The 15728-nt window shown below is 41.6% G+C and overlaps 1 protein-coding gene across 6 annotated transcripts in view; it reads left to right on the plus strand.

The window, feature by feature from the left end:
• The window catches only part of S100PBP (S100P binding protein), a 33349-nt gene extending 20826 nt beyond the window's left edge, over positions 1-12523 (plus strand). For all 6 annotated transcript variants that reach the window (XM_065930324.1, XM_065930325.1, XM_065930322.1 and 3 more), the window contains 2 exons: positions 7755-7842; positions 9862-12523. In XM_065930324.1, coding sequence (XP_065786396.1) covers positions 7755-7842; positions 9862-10003 — 230 coding nt within the window. In that variant the 3' untranslated portion in view covers positions 10004-12523. The remainder of the gene's footprint in view (positions 1-7754; positions 7843-9861) is intronic.
• Positions 12524-15728: the final 3205 nt, after the last annotated feature.

A 15728-nucleotide genomic window follows, 5' to 3' on the forward strand; every position in this document is an offset into this window, starting at 1 on the left:
TTAAAAATTGAGGACCCTGAAGTGTTTCTGTTTGTGTGCATTATATCTATCTTTATGCAACCATATTAAAAGTTAGAACTGGTAAATTATTAAAATATTTATTCATATATTTTAAGGTAACAAATTCATTGCATGTTAACATAGTGTTTTTATTAGAAATGACTGTAATTTTCAAAACAAAGCCAAAATTTTGGGACTTTACTGGACTTAGTCACTGGTCCAGTGACTAAGATGACTCCATGCTCCCAATGCAGGAGGCCTGGGTTCAGTCCCTGGTCAGGGAACTAAGATCCCATATGCCACAACTAAGACCTGGTACAGCCAAATAAATTCATTAAATAAATAAAAAGAATTTTTAAAAAATTTTAGGGAGAAGAATGCAATGATTACATTGACTATCTGACTTAATAGGATACTACCAGATTCTCATATGTGGTTCTAGGTTCCATTTCACGTCATGTAGCCTCTTGAAAACTCCCCAGTACACTGGCAAGTACCAAGTAATAAAAGCAAATAGCATCTTAGTGTTGTTATGAAAATAGTTTTGATCTTGTGAAGGCTTTGAAGAGTACTGAGAACTCTGGGGACCATAGGACATATATTGAGAACTGTTGCTCTATAGATTACAGTACAGATCTTTAATCACTCTACCTTAAAATAGTTTACCACTTATACTATTAAGCTTCCCTAGTGGCTCAGATGGTAAAGAATCTGCCTGCCATGCGGGAGACCTGAGTTCCATCCCTGGGTCGGGAAGATCCCCTGGAAAAGGGAATGGCAACTTACTCCAGTATTCTTGCCTGGAGAATTCCATGAACAGAAGAGCCTGACAGCCTACAGTCCAGGGGTCTCAAAGAGCTGGACAGGACTGAATGACTAACACTTTAACATATACTGTAAGGCCCTAACAATAGTACCCTTCCAAATCTCCATTTTTTTGCTATTGATTTCATATATATATATATTATAAGTGCTTCAATATATAATTGCTTTTACTGTAAGTAGTTATCTTTTTTAAAAAATTTCTTGGCCATGCTGCATGACATGCAGAATCTTTGTTCCCTAACCAGGGATCAAACCCACACCTTCTGCATGGGAAGCACGAAGTCTCAACTATTGGACCTTCAGGAAAGTCCCAAGACAGTTATCTTTTAAAAATATTTTTTAAATGAGAAAAGGATTTTTATATTTACTCACATATTTCCATTTCCAGTGCTCTTGATTTGTTTCCATCTCACATTTTCTTTTTTCCTGGTGAACTCCTTTTAGTTTCTCATAGTGCAGATCTGCTGGTGATGAAGTCTCTTTGCTTTTGTTTATTTAATGTTTGTTGGGTCTTCATTTAAAAAACAGTATTTTAATTTTGAAAAATTATAAGCTTCTAGACTCATAGAAAATTTCAAGGCTCATCTCAGTTGTTTCCCTTCCTTTCAGTTCAGCTCAGTCACTCAGTTGTGTCCAACTCTTTGCGACCCCATGGACCAAAGCACTCCAGACTTCCCAGTCCATCACCAACTCCCGGAGCTTGCTCAAACTCATGTCCATCGAGTTGGTTATGCCATCCTACCATCTCATCCTCTGTCGTCCTCGTGTCCTCCTGCCTTCAATCTTTCCCAGCGTCAGGGTCTTTTCCAGTGAGTCAGTTCTTTCCATCAGGTGGCCAAAGTATTGGAGCTTCAGCATCAGTCCTTCCAATGAATATTCAGGACTGATTTCCTTTAAGACTAAAGGAATCTGTGATCTTCCCTTACAGATCACAATTCTGAGCAGTCTGAAAACAGTTGTTTCATACATTTTGCCTAGTCTCTAGTTGCTTGCAGTAGAGATATGCCCATTTGTTATAATTAGAAGTCTCTGCTTTGATTTTTCTGTTGAAGCTCATAAGCAGCAGTGGTTATGGAAATTCTGTTTCTGTATTTGCCAATACTGTTAAGGACATTCATACATCATTCAGTATCCTCTATATAATACAATACTGCAGAAGTGAGTTATATAAATCCTGTTTCTTTCGCTTTTTGCCTTGTGTGCATGGAAAATCAGAAAATCAGTCAATCAGTAAATCATCACAGGGTTTTTGTTTGTTTGTTTGTTATTTGGCCATACTTTGCGGCATGTGGGATCTTAGTTCTGAGAGCAGGGACTGAACCCGTGTCTCCTGCATTGGGAGCATGGAGTCTTAACCACTGCACTGCAAGCGAAATTCCTTATTATAGTTTTGTTGACCTGGAGATGCCATGTTTGCATTCTTGCTTTCTGGTTAATCTTTTTTTCCTTTTTTCTGTTTTGATTGTACCACATGACTTGTGGGATGTGGGATCTTAATTCCCCTACCAGGGATAGAACCCAGGGCCCTCAGCAGTGAAAGCTCAGAGTCCTAACCATTGGACTGCCAGGGAATTCCCTACTCCTATTTAATTAATCTCTTTGTAAAAGAGTACCTTGGACAGCAAGAAGATCAAACCAGTCAATCCTAAAGGAAATCAGTCCTGAATATTCATTAGAAGGACTGATGCTGAAGCTGAAGCTCCAATACTTTGGCTACCTGATGCGAAGAACTGACTCATTGGAAAAGATCCTGATGCTGGGAAAGACTGAGGGCGGGAGGAGAAGGGGATGACAGAGGTTGAGATGGTTGGATGGCATCACCGACTCAATGGACATGAGTTTGAGCAAGCTCCAGGAATTGGTGACAGACAGGGAAGCCTGGCGTATTGCAGGCCGTGGGGTCACAAAGAGTCAGACAGACACGACTGAGTGAATGAACTGAAAAGCAGTAGCCTATAACCCTGTAGCACAGTTTTTTTTTCCCTTCCTTTTTCATTCCCTCCCCTGTACTAGGTATTTTTTTATTACATTAAATAGACATTGTGATTGCCTTTAAGTAACTCAATTTAAGGATTTATAGGAAAAGATGAAGATTAGAGGCTGAACAATGTAGCTCTGTCACATACTGAAAAAGAATCAGCCATAGAGCCAGCCCCTTCAGAAACAGGTGCCTTTTGTTTCCTATATAATAGGTTTTCCCTCCTGAGTTAGTGATTCTGATCCTTCTAATCTGTCTCCATAACTAGTGCTTCTGCTGTTCTTTACTCGCTGTCTGAAGTGTCCATCCCGTCCTAGAGCCCTGCCTGTGTGTGCTGTTCTCTCTCTCTTCTTATTTAAGCTCTTGTTCACATTCCAAGGGAGAGTATCTGATTGATTCTCTTAATGATCTGCTGGTGCCAGACCAGCTCTTAGATCATTAGCCAGCAGAGAGAGTCTTTGTTCTTGGTCACAGAGTACAGAGTATGGTGATGTGTAAGACCTGTCAGAAGACCCATTGGCATAGCAAGCATTTAACATTATCATTCCTCCTCTTTTATAACAATTGATTTACTTTTAACCTATTAAGGATAGTTACTATACTGGATTTTCCCCCAAATCAGTCAGCTGCATATTTATTGATTAAGGTTTCAGTGAAGTGCTGATCCCTTGTTTGAAATGTTGAGGTTTTTTCCTCCTAATTTCATTCTTAGATGAATTTCATTCTTAGCCACAAAACAAAGAACAGTCTTCACCACCTTTTAGCCACAACTTAAAATAAAACCGTGGTCCTGATTGTTGGTCCAAGAAAGCCCATCTGTTAAAAACTATGAACAGAAGAGAAAAGTAAAGTGTTTCCATTCTTGTTAGCATCTCTAAATTTGTAGGAAGAAGAGATTGAAGCTATGAGCTGAAATAAGGTTTTTGGATTAATAGCTCCATACGGGTTTGAATCCTGGCTTTCTCATTTACTCGATGATAGTTGAGTATCAGGCTTCCCCAGTGGCTCAGCAGGAGAGAATCCACCTGCAACACAGGAGCTGGAGGAGATGTAGGTTCAATCCCTGGGTTGGGAAGATCTGGAGTAAGAAATGGCAACACACTCCAGTATTCTTACCTGGAGAATCCCATGGACAGAGAAGCTTGACAGGCTACAGTCTATAGGGTTGCAAAGAGTCAGACACAAATGAAGCAACTTAGCATGCATGCACAGATGACTATCTTTTCTAAGTTTCAGTTTATTCATGAATAAAATGGAGATTATGGTATTTGCCTCATGTAGGTGTTGGGATTAAGTGATAGGATATATGCAAAGCCATGAAATTAAAAGATGATTGCTTCTTGGAAGAAAAGCTATGACAAACTTAGACAACATATTAAAAAGCATAGGCATTACTTTGCCAACGGAGGTCTGTATAATCAAAGCTATGATTTTCCCACGTATGGATGTGAGAGATGCACCATAAAGAAGGCTGATTGCCGAAGAATTGATGCTTTTGAACCATGGTGTTGGAGAAGACTCTTGAGAGTCCTTTGAATTGCAAGGAGATGAAAGCAGTCAATCCTAAAGGAAATCAGTCCTGAATATTCATTGGAAGGACTGATGCCAAAGCTGAAGCTCCAATATTTTGGCCACCTGATTTGAAGAACTGACTCATTAGGAAAGACCCTGATGCTGGGAAAGATTGAAGGCAGGAGAAGGTGATGACAGAGGATGAGATGGTTAGATGGTATCACCGACTTGATGGACATGAATTGAGCAAGCTCCGGTAGATGATGAAGGACAGGGAATCTTGGCATGCTGTAGTCCATGGGGTTGTGAAGAGTCAAACACGTCTGAGTGAACAACAACAACAACAATGCAAAGCAGTTAGCCACGTGCTTGGCACATAATAAATACGTGAAAAATATTGGTTCCCATTATCTCTAGATCATTGTCTTACTAATAATAAAGTCTTACTAATAATATTGGTACATCAATAAGTTCATAGTGCTAATGAAAATTAACATTTCTTGATGCATAAGCTGAGACCTAATTATTGGGCCTTTGTTTATTCAGTGCTGTGTTAGGTACCAACTGGATATACAAGACATTTTGCAATATATAATTCTTGTAATCCCCACAGTGAAATGTCAATCCTAGACAATGTTTAAGGAAACTTAGTCATGTGATGGTATTATTTTGTTGGAATTTGGACTCTAACTAGCTGTGTGAATTACCTCTCTGTGCCTCAGTTTCTTCATCTGTAAATTGGAGGAAATACCTTATAGGATTGTTGTAAGGAATAAATGAGCTAATATATGTAAAGCAAATAGAATACTGCCTGAAACGTGGTAAGTGCTAGCAGTTGAATACTTGGGCCTGATCAATCAGCCATTTTCTTCTCTTAAAGTGAATGAGTTTCTTTGTTGGAGGTTTATAGTGTATCTTTAGTCTCCATCATCAGGACAGTTGAGTCTAGGTGGAAGAGTTGAGTGAGCTGAAAGACATGGTTTGAAGATTATCTTGTTCCATTTTGAGATTGGACACTAGACTTTTCATATCTTGCCAGCCCTCCTTTGGTGATACTTTGTCAGAAAAAAAATGTATCTTGAAATTCTTAGAAACCTGATTTCTTCACCAAAGAACATTGAAATGTTCTTTTTGTGGGGGGTAGAAGAAGGGGGCTGCTGATGATGTGAAAGTATGATAAAGGAAAGGCAATTTGAATAGAGATACTTTGATTTTAGCGTAACAAATCAAATTGGCCAAGGATTTTCTAATCAAAAGCTACCTCTCAAGGGGAAAACTCATTTCTGATTTGTATTTCCTTCTCAAGAAGTGAGATTAATATGTTTTATTTCCATATTAATGAGATTGAACATCTTTTTGTTACGTTTATTGATTGAAAAAGACCCTGATGTTGGGAGAGACTGAGGGCATGAGAAAAAGGAGATTGTTGGATGGCATCATCTACTCATGGATGAGTTTGAGCAAACTCTGGGATAGTGAAGGACAGGGAGCCCTGGTGTGCTGCAGTTCATGGGGTCACAAAGCATTGGACATGATTTAGCAACTGAACAACAACCTTGATTACTATATTACATTTGTGAATTACCTACTCATGTTCTTGATCTCTTTTGTTTGTTTCATGAGGAGACTGATCTTTATAGAATAAGGACAGTAAACCCTTACAAATACATTTCAGGTATACTTTTCATCTTGTCAGTTATCTTCTTTTTCCCTTGGTTATGCTTTTTAACTGCATAGAAATTTTTAATGTAATGAATCTTAAAATTTTCCTGAAAAGTATCATCTCATTATGGTTAGAGAATTTCTGCTGAGTGTTATAAAACATGTCATAGTTTATATGTAGACTGATGAATATAATAGCCATTTTTACTTATAAATTGGTGATTGACTGTCATAGGAAGAGTCTTTGCAAACTAACAGTCCTGAGGCTGTAACGCAATAATAATAGCTACCACTTACCGCACACTGCCTGTGTGCCAGGAAATATGCTAGGTCTTTTATGTACTATATCCCTAATATTCAACTTCAAGCAAAATATTACTACTGTCCACATTTCATAGGTAAGTGAAATGATTTGCCCAGGGTCACCGAGCTAGTTAGTGGCTGGATTGGAATTTTAACTCAAGTCTGCGTAACTGCAAAGTATATACTTTTTCTGCAGAGTTGGACTTTTTGAGGCTTCAAATAAATTAAATTGGTCATAAAAGTTGAGTAAATATCTTTCACCAGAACTTGAAAAGATGATCTGCAGTCTAGTTGGACAGCTCTTGGTTTCTGAGAGCAGAGTAGGAAAGGTAATGAGAAATAGGTAAACCAGCTGGAAGAAAGGTCTCCACTGTCTAGGACAGTGGTTCTCAAAGTGTGATTTCCAGACCAGCAGCAGCACATCACTTGGGCCTTTGTTAGAAAAGCAAATTCTCCTGTCACACTCCAAACCTGCAGAATCAAAAGCTAGGGGTGGGGCCCAGCAACCTGCTTTATATTTGCAGCTGATTTTGATACGTGTTAAAATTTGAGAGCCACTGGTCTAGGGGAATTATTTTATTCTCTCTAACCATAAATTTTGCTTTTGTAAGCTTCAGCCTAAGTCTAAGCCCTTAAGTGCAAAATAAGTATTATCAAAGTGACAAAAGCATAGAACCTAACAGGAGCCAATTTTGAGTCCAGTTTAATAATCATTTAAGGCAGGTTCACCTCCCTGAGTCACAGTTTCCCATCTCTAAAATGATGTTAATAAAATCTTATCTCCATTCAAGGTATTTTTTCAGAATTAGTAAGATAATATATAAAGTGCCTAGGATCTTGCCAGGATCCTAGCTGTTTGAGAAATTGCCTCCCGTGATTTTTCTTATTAAGGAGAAAGCCCCCACCCACCTTCTGTTCTCAACTTCTCTTGTTTCTTGAATGTGTTTCACTGTCTTGTGTCTCTCGGCCTTTATATTAGCTATTTCTATTGGCCACTCCTACCTCCCACCCTTTACCTCATTAACTTCTATATATCCTTTAGATACTTCCCCTGGACGGGACTTTTTCAAACCCCCATTCTTCAGTCTTTGTGCTCACATAGCATCACATATTCCTCTTGACACTACACTTAATACAGCTTTGGAATTGCCTGTCTCCTGTATAAACATCATTGGACAGGTTCAGTGTCTCGTCTGTACCATATTCTAGGGCACAGTAAAGATTCTCACACATTATAGGAGCTAATAAATGTTGAATGAATGAATGGTGGCTGTCATTATTGCTGCTTCATCATCTTCATATCATCCAAGAGCAAAGTTTCCTCTCTGGCTTGCGGTTTTTGTGCTTGTGATAATCATAAATAGTTTTAGAACCAGTGCCTATTTTCTCTTTTCCTGAAAGCACATATTTTGACCTAGTCTGACATGGTAGTTCACTGAGCTGCTTCCTAACCACTGATCTCTCTGTGTCACAGGTACCTTGGGGGAGCTGTGTGCCTTGATGGATCAAGTTCATCACATGCACAACCAGAAATGGCAGCATCCTTCAGACCTCACTAGGCGGTGAGTGGGTATTTAGAAGAAGCGAGAAAAGGGTAGAATTTCGCTGCAGGAGAAATGTGGTAGGGCTTTGGGGCTGTAGTTGTTGTTTAACTACAGAGGTAGAAAAGAAGTGATATAGTATAATGGAATAAGAATTAGACTACAATTCAGGAAACTTGGATTTTGATACTAGCTTTGCACTTTTTAACTATCTACATGATTGTGGTCAAATTATTTCATTTCTCTGGTCCTTTGAACAGTAAAATGAGATATTGGACTAATTGAGCTCAAAGGGCCTTTCTAGTCTTAAAATCCTCTGGCTTCTTGATGCATTGTTGTTTTACAGTTCTATTCAGTTACTTTATCCAATTACTCAGAAACCTTGGAGTCACCTGTAAGTCCTTACTCCATAGTCAGTGCATCAGCAGATCCTATAAGCTCTTATGTATAATATTATCCAGAACTTGACCATTTCTCAATCATTTTCACTTGGATTGTTGCAAGTCTCGTAAATGGTCTTCCTACTTCTGCCCTTGCCTGTGTAGTGTTCTTAACTTGAGTACTCAAAGAGATTGTCAGCCATAAACATAAGTCAGAATCTCTTTGCTCAGAATTTTCCAGTGGCTTCCCATCTCCATGATCCCCTGCAAGTGCCTATATGCATGGTCTAACCTGGCTTGGTTAGCTCATCAACATCCTGTCCTCTGCTGTTCACCTTGCTCAACTCTGCTCTGGTCACACTGGCTTCCCTGCTATTTTTCAAGTATATCAGATGTGCTCCCACATCAGGGCCTTTACACTCAGCATTTCCTCTATAGTAACCAAAATGACAGCAGTGCTCAGAACAGCAGTGTCGTGTAATAGTTATTAAATTCTGCAGTCAGATGTGAATTCAAATCTAGGCTCTTCTACTTACTCTACTATATGACCTTGGGGAAGTTATTTTATCTGAGGCTCAGTTTCCTAAACCTGTACAAGGAGTTTAAATTAGAGTAACTTTGCTGGTAAGATTGTCATTAGGATTAAATGAGGTGACATGTTTAAAGAATTCAGCAAGTATTTGCATATGCTGCTGCTGCTGCTGCTGCTAAATCGTTTCAGTCGTGTCCGATTCTGTGTAACCCCATAGACAGCTGCCCACCAGGCTCCCCCATCCCTTGGATTCTCCAGGCAAGAGTACTGGAGTGGGGTGCCATTGCCTTCTCTGGTATTTGCATATAGGACTAGATAAATGCCAAGTGCTACTAAAATTACTTTCAACTTTGGCTCTTCCACATAATTATCTATGGAAATACCTAAAAATACAGATGTCCAGGGCTTGACTCAAGGGACTCTTAAGTTATTAAGTCTAAAGGTGGAGAGAGGGGCCAAGAATCTGTATCTTGAAAAAAAAAAAAAAAAACTTCCCAGGTGTTTGTTAGGAACAGCCGAGTTGAGAAGGCGATGAAAATAACTCAGAGGGTCCTGCTCCAAGCCCCAGCCCAGTACACGACTAAAGAAGGCTCTCAGTCTTTTGAGTCTGTTTAGCCTCTTAACTTGCAGTGTGATACTCACGTGATACCTTACCTTCTCTGGGAATTTTATTCTAATTTTAACTGCTGTGTCCTGAGCAACCTTGAGCTGTGTCAGACAGTGAGGTCCTGTTGGAGGTACGGATCTGATGCAAGCAATGAAATATAAATCCTGTCTTGAATGTTTCCAGAGGAAGAAAATGGTTTTTTCCCACTTAAACATTACTATACGCTACACACTGGTTTTTCTTAGAGCATTCATGTATTTGGACCATATTACCATAATACTTACATGGGAATTAGGTGGCTTTGGAAATTGGAGGGAAATAGCACTTACAGAATGACTTTCATATCAGGAAAATAATACAAAATTTCTAAAATTGTGAGAATCAAGATATAAAATGAGTATCCAATTTTGTAAAATAACAATATTCTTTAAATAGTTGTCTTGACCTTTTTTTGTGTATAAATAGCCATTCTGGCCAAAACCCTCATCTGTTCTCTTTTTATTTTCCCCCTCTCCTGATAGAAACTATGCCCGGTTCCGACAGAGAAATCTGCAAAGATACAGTCTGACCCAGTGGGTTGACCAGAATAAGCGAAGCCACCATCGGTTCCAGCGTCTACCAGATTTCCCATACGGTCCACTTGTCTCCTCCCATCAGCAGTGAAGGGCCCTATCCAGGGTCCTGTCCAGAGTAGCATCTCATCTTCTGCTGTTCCATGCATTGTAGATTTCGAATTTTATTTTTCACAATATTTTTATTTAAAGAACTTGTCACCTTTTGGAAATGCATATTGCTGACTTGAAATTTTTTGTATAGGGTCCTTCGTTTCTGTGTGTGTGTATGCATTTAAGCAGTGTTGAGTTGACATAGTTTTAATTTTTTAATTTAAATTAAAGGTGGCTGCCTCCTGAAAGCCAGCATTAAATCAGAACATCCCGGCTCAAGCAAAGAGCCACCTCTCTGCAGAGGTGAAGTCTACTTCTGGTGCCCAAAAGAAATCATTCTTTAATCTCTTGAAGGAAGAGATTCTTTATCAGGCTGCAAACCAGTTTTAATTATTGCTGATGACTTATAAATGGATACAAGTCACTTTTAACAACCCTTCTTACTTTTTTTATGTGACTCTCCGAATACCCGTCAGTATTTTAAAGTTAGTAATTCAGGACATCTGAAGTAGTTGAAAGGACAAATTAAAAAGTGTAAATCTTCTCTTCTTTTTGTACCTACTAGCTGCCTTTATTTTTTTGGCTTTTTTTCCCCCCATTCTTCATTAAATTTATTTTGCACAGTAGTGTTTACAAGTCTTACATATCTTAACTCTTAACAGAAGACTGGTGACTAACAACCTCTGTTGATTTGTGGTCTTGTGACTGATTGCCTTCTCTGTCTTTCTTCAAGGATTTTCCTTCCTTCCTTGTTTCCCCAGTGATCTTAGGGCTCTACTGGCATATTCCTGTATCCTTTTGGACATAGAGATGCCTCTTAAGAACAGCCTCATTGCACTCTTTACTGAAGAGCTGCCCACCGAGAGTCTTGACTCTAGGACAGGCCAGAAGGCAGTGCTATTAAGAGGTGTGAGTTGGTCTTCAGTCTCATCTGCTGAACCCAGCTTTGAGTATGAGTTGGCGAGTGAGTTAGTGAGCCTCCATCCTATAGAAGAGACTTTTGAGAAGCTGTCCTTTGTCTCCATTATTAGTTAATAAGAGGTGCCTTTTGATCCAGATGTTACCACCTCCTCACTTGGTCAGAGGATGTACAGTTTTACAAAACTACTAAAGTGGATTTAAAATAGTTTTGATGAAGCCTGTGCACAAAGCATTACCTGATCTTAAGGATTAGTACTCTTAAGCCAAGTTGATGAGCTTTGTGCAACTACCTTAATGGATGTCTTTGGAGTTTGTTATTCTCTTTACAGACGGCTCTAGACATCTCTTGGGAGATTTCACAGTCTGGCATTTGTGCTCTTGTTCACTCTCAGTGAAGGTTGTACCTAGTTGCTGTAGCACAGCCTGTGATACTGGGCTCACTGCCTGTCAGATTTTGTTGTTCCATCAGCCCCATCTTTGTCTGCAAGTAACCTAACATAAACATCCTACTCTGCTTTTGAAACTGACTTGGGAGAAACTTGGTCATTGTTACCAGTAAATTTAGATGGATGTCCCTAAGTGTTTACCATTTCTGTCCAGTCAAGGTGTCTCTTTTACTTGGAAATTTGGTTGAGAGTCTGGGGCCAAAATGCAAAGGAGAAGCTCTGTTCAAAGGCAGGAGTCAAAATCTGTTATTTCAGTTGGCATTTACAACGTCAGTCACTTCTCCAAGTTTGCGTAAATCAGCTTGATGGAGTGGGACAGACAAACATCCAACTTTGAAACTATAGCACAGTTAGAACTAAGTATTGCTGGAATATCTAGCATTGTAGTTGTCTTGTTCCCCACAGATCACCAAGGGGTAAAGGGATGGCCGTTTGCTTGGGCAGAAGTCTTAAGTCTCATGCGCTTACCTCCTTGGTGCAGGAAGGTTTAAGACTGACGTGTCACGGGAGCATCGCCTTTGCCAAATCTAATGAGTGACGGGTTATCTTGAAAATGTGACAATCACATTTCCTCTTTGCTCAAATAATTCTGTTTTTCCAAAGCTTTAGCAGCTTAATTAAATCTGTTGGACTGGGGGAGGAGAGAACTGTTCCCTAGCGGTTAACATGGTATTCTTTAAGGAGAAAAACAAAGCCAAAGAAAACTCATTATCAGGCATGTTCGCCTTAAAGATGGTAGTGGGTAGAATCTGGAGTTTGAATTTGTTTTTAAAAGCGCTTACATATCTCATATTTGGTGTTGGCCTCTTAAGTCTAATTTTCATGTAGAATTCTTGCCGTATTGTTTTATTTGAGTAAGGGCTCTGTGCATTGAACTGCCTACCGAGCTTTCTTTATCTGTGATGACATTCTTACCACAGGGGTCTTAACACTGCAGAGTAGACTTGTGCTGTTTACATCGTTTACTTGTAACTAAAAGAACCTGAAATAACCTATAGTTTTCCATCTAATTTGACCCCAATTTACTTTGGTTGTTGTCAGGATCAATTATGAAACTGAAGTTTGGTGCCTCCTGTGTATCATGTTTTTCCCCTTGTAGCAGTTGTGTTTAATGTCATTAAAAATAAATAAAATAAAAGTTCTTGTCAGTGGCTTATGTACTATGGCCTTCCGTTGCGGCCTCTGGAGGAGGGTTCCTTCCTTCTCTACATAGGTAGCTTGGTAGGGTGTGGGAGGGGGTGGCAGTTAGTAGAACGTGGCATTGGGGAGGCGAGGGTGTGTGCTCCCAGTTCTTCTGAGGGTAAATTACAGTGTTGAGAAAGGCGTTCCAACAGTTAAGAAATGTTGAGATTGATTGGGATCTGCAGCTACATATAGTGCACGTCAGGAGCCTGACACAGAGAGAGCCCAAAATATCCCCGTGCTCCGGTTTTCGCAGAGGTGGGGAGGGCTCAGCCCCGGCACACAGGCCTGCGGCGAGTTCCTTCCTGTGGCTGGACAGCTGCCCCCGTGGCTCTGTGCCCCCAGCGCCAGCACTGACTGAGGAAGAAGCCGAGCTGCCCGGGGCATTCTTCCTTTGAAAGGGATGTGAGAAACCAGAACTGATGGTTGTTCTTAACCCAGCCTCTCCAGACATTGCTCCTAGAACCTGGGGCGAAGGTCAGATAAGTGTGGGTAGGTGCGGGAGAGACAGCGTTTCTTGCTTAGATCCCTTTTGTGAACCTAAGCTTCTTAGACTCGCCTCAGAAGCAAGGGTGAAAGGGAAGGCAGTGAGAGCTTGTCACCTGCATCTGCCAGTGCTTTCACCGTCTCAGCGTGTGCTGAGGAAATACGGAGCAACATGTTTGGACAGGGTCTCTGTCCTGCTGTGCTGTAGTTTTGTCTAATATGTATTCTGTAGTGCAGGCCAAAGGCTCAACATTAATTTGCTAGATACTCAGCTATTTGATAGTCTTGTCTGAACCCAAGGGTCTCTTGACTTGCGTATATACACATACCCATTTTGTCCTTGCAGGCGTAGGTGTTCCTTTGTCCAGTAACTGCTTATTTCCTTTTAAACGGTGTGTTACTGTCGGCATCAAAGGTTTCAGAGACCAGGCGGGGTTCTCCGAGCTGGTGATGCCTCTTACCCTCAGTTTGTTTTATGTTGTGGAGAAGTGAGGAGGAGGAGAAGTGGACCTGCTCTAAAAGCTCATTTTCTAACCAGCCTCTTGTGAGCTTGTACAGAAAGAAAAAATCCCAACCATCTAAAACTAGAAAGCAGAGCTCCCTGCTTTTCTTAGTGCTGTCCCGCTTTTCTAAGAGAAGGCAATTATTCCTAAGCTGATTCTAGGGTATGCCTGCTTTATAGGCCAGAGCACCTGTCAGGAAAAAAATGTCCACTTGTCACAGGAAGTATCAGCTGGCTAACAGTGGAATTCCTTAACTAAAAGCTCCCGCCTTGTCAATCTTACCCCCCCCCCCCCCCCCGCCCACCATCCTCACCCTGTGACAACTGGAACATGCCACAGACAGAAAATCTGACCCTCCAAGCACCTGTTGGGAAGCAGTGGAATGTCATCTTTTGGAAAATCTAATCCTGAAATGCTGAATCATTAAGGAATTATTTGTATACAAAGATCTTCAAATAACGAGGGTTTGGGCAAATTGTACCCATGGAGCTTGGGGACGAGGGTTGTCCTGTTTACAGAAGCATTTTGTTCTTGGAGGCCACTTTTTAAAAGCAAAATCCAAAATCTGTCAAATAGGTTTAAAGAGGATGAGAAACTAGAGGTCTGAAACATCACATGACTAGAAGGGTGAGATACTACCTATTTCTATAAAGGCCTGAACTAGATATCTTTAAAGTGGATTTGAGAGGAGCTGTTGTTCAGTGGCTAAGTCATGTCTGACTCTTTGCAACCCCACGGACTGCAACACGCCAGGTTCCTCTGTCCTCTGGGAGATGGTGGCATCTCCCAGAGTTAGGTCAAATTCATGTCCTTTGAGTTGGTGATGCTATCCAACCATCTAATCCTCTGCGGCCCCCTTTTCCTTTTGCCTCAAATCTTTCCCAGCATCAGGGTCTTTGCCAGAGAAGGCCCGCACTGGGGTTGAGGGGACTGGACTGGAGAGAGGAAAGACTCCTGCCCCATGGAAATTCACCAGTCCTCCTTCCTCTCCTCAGACCCTGGGGTTTCCGTGCTGTTCTCAGAGGGAAGCCCTTCGGCTCCTACTCTGGCGAGGGTGGGATCTGGGAATCCTCTGTCCTTACCCTTTTGACAGAGGAGACCAGGGGCCCCTCAGAGAAGTAACTGGCCTGAAGGTCTCCTGCCTCAGTCCAGGGATCCTCCCACAGGCCTGTTGTGGTCTTCCAGGCGGGGGTCTCAGTCTCAGGCAACTTGCCTGGGCCCTTCCCAAGCTATGGGGGATTTGTAGATCCAAGTGAGGGCTGAAAAAAGGAAACAGCCCAAGTCACAGTTGTCGGGTTCCACTGTGCAACTCCAGTTAATTGGAGACGAGCTCAATTGTTGGGGAAGTTGGGAGGTTAGGGAGATGATTACAGGGAATGGAGTTTAGTTAGGAGTGTAGTTCGCTCCACTCCCCTCAAACCAAAAGATAATGTGCTTCAGGCACTGACAAGGTGAAGACCGCAAGTGGCGCTCCCAGGACCCCGTGGACAGTTGTCTATACCAGATGCCAACCTGGAGTTTCTCCATCCTCTGGCACTGGACGGGCACAGAGGGGCTGGGAAGTACCTCTGAGATCTGGCTTGGAGTTCTGTGTGCTAATCAATTGCCCACTTTCTTACCCAGACTCCAAGACCTGCTTCCTTCTGCTCTCAAAACCTTCTAGAATAGCCTGCTCTAAGCCCCACTCAGCTATGTTTTCTAAGCTCCTCCCCACTCTGGACAGAAATGTTCAAGGTGCCCCATTTACTGGTCTGCTCATTGGCTAATGGCCTCATTACTCTACCTTCCAGCCTGCTGCAGGATCAGAATGATGTTCCTTTAACAGCCTGAACAGCATGCTGTGAATTCTGAGCGGCAGCAGCCAGCAGCTCCTGCAGTTCTTCCTGACTTCCCCCTCACGCTGGGAGAACCAGGGCTGTGTGCATTCCTTCGGCCAGGGAAAGCACCAACCCCATCCAGAGGGGAAAACCCTTTGTTTTAAAAACTGAGCTCCAGCCTGCATACCTATGTGATGAGGCAGCCCAACCTCGGTTTGGGGTTGGGGGGAGGAGGGGCTCAGTCATAGGATAGAGCAGCTATTTTCTCCTCCTACACGTGCACCCCCATCTGTTCCGAGATTTCCCTTCCAACTCCAGCTTGGCTGGCAGGCTTGTCCCTAAAGAAGCTGCAGGCCAAAACGGAGAGA

This window comes from Muntiacus reevesi, chromosome 3 (genome assembly GCF_963930625.1).
Source record: "Muntiacus reevesi chromosome 3, mMunRee1.1, whole genome shotgun sequence".
In the NCBI taxonomy this organism is placed as follows: domain Eukaryota; kingdom Metazoa; phylum Chordata; class Mammalia; order Artiodactyla; family Cervidae; genus Muntiacus; species Muntiacus reevesi.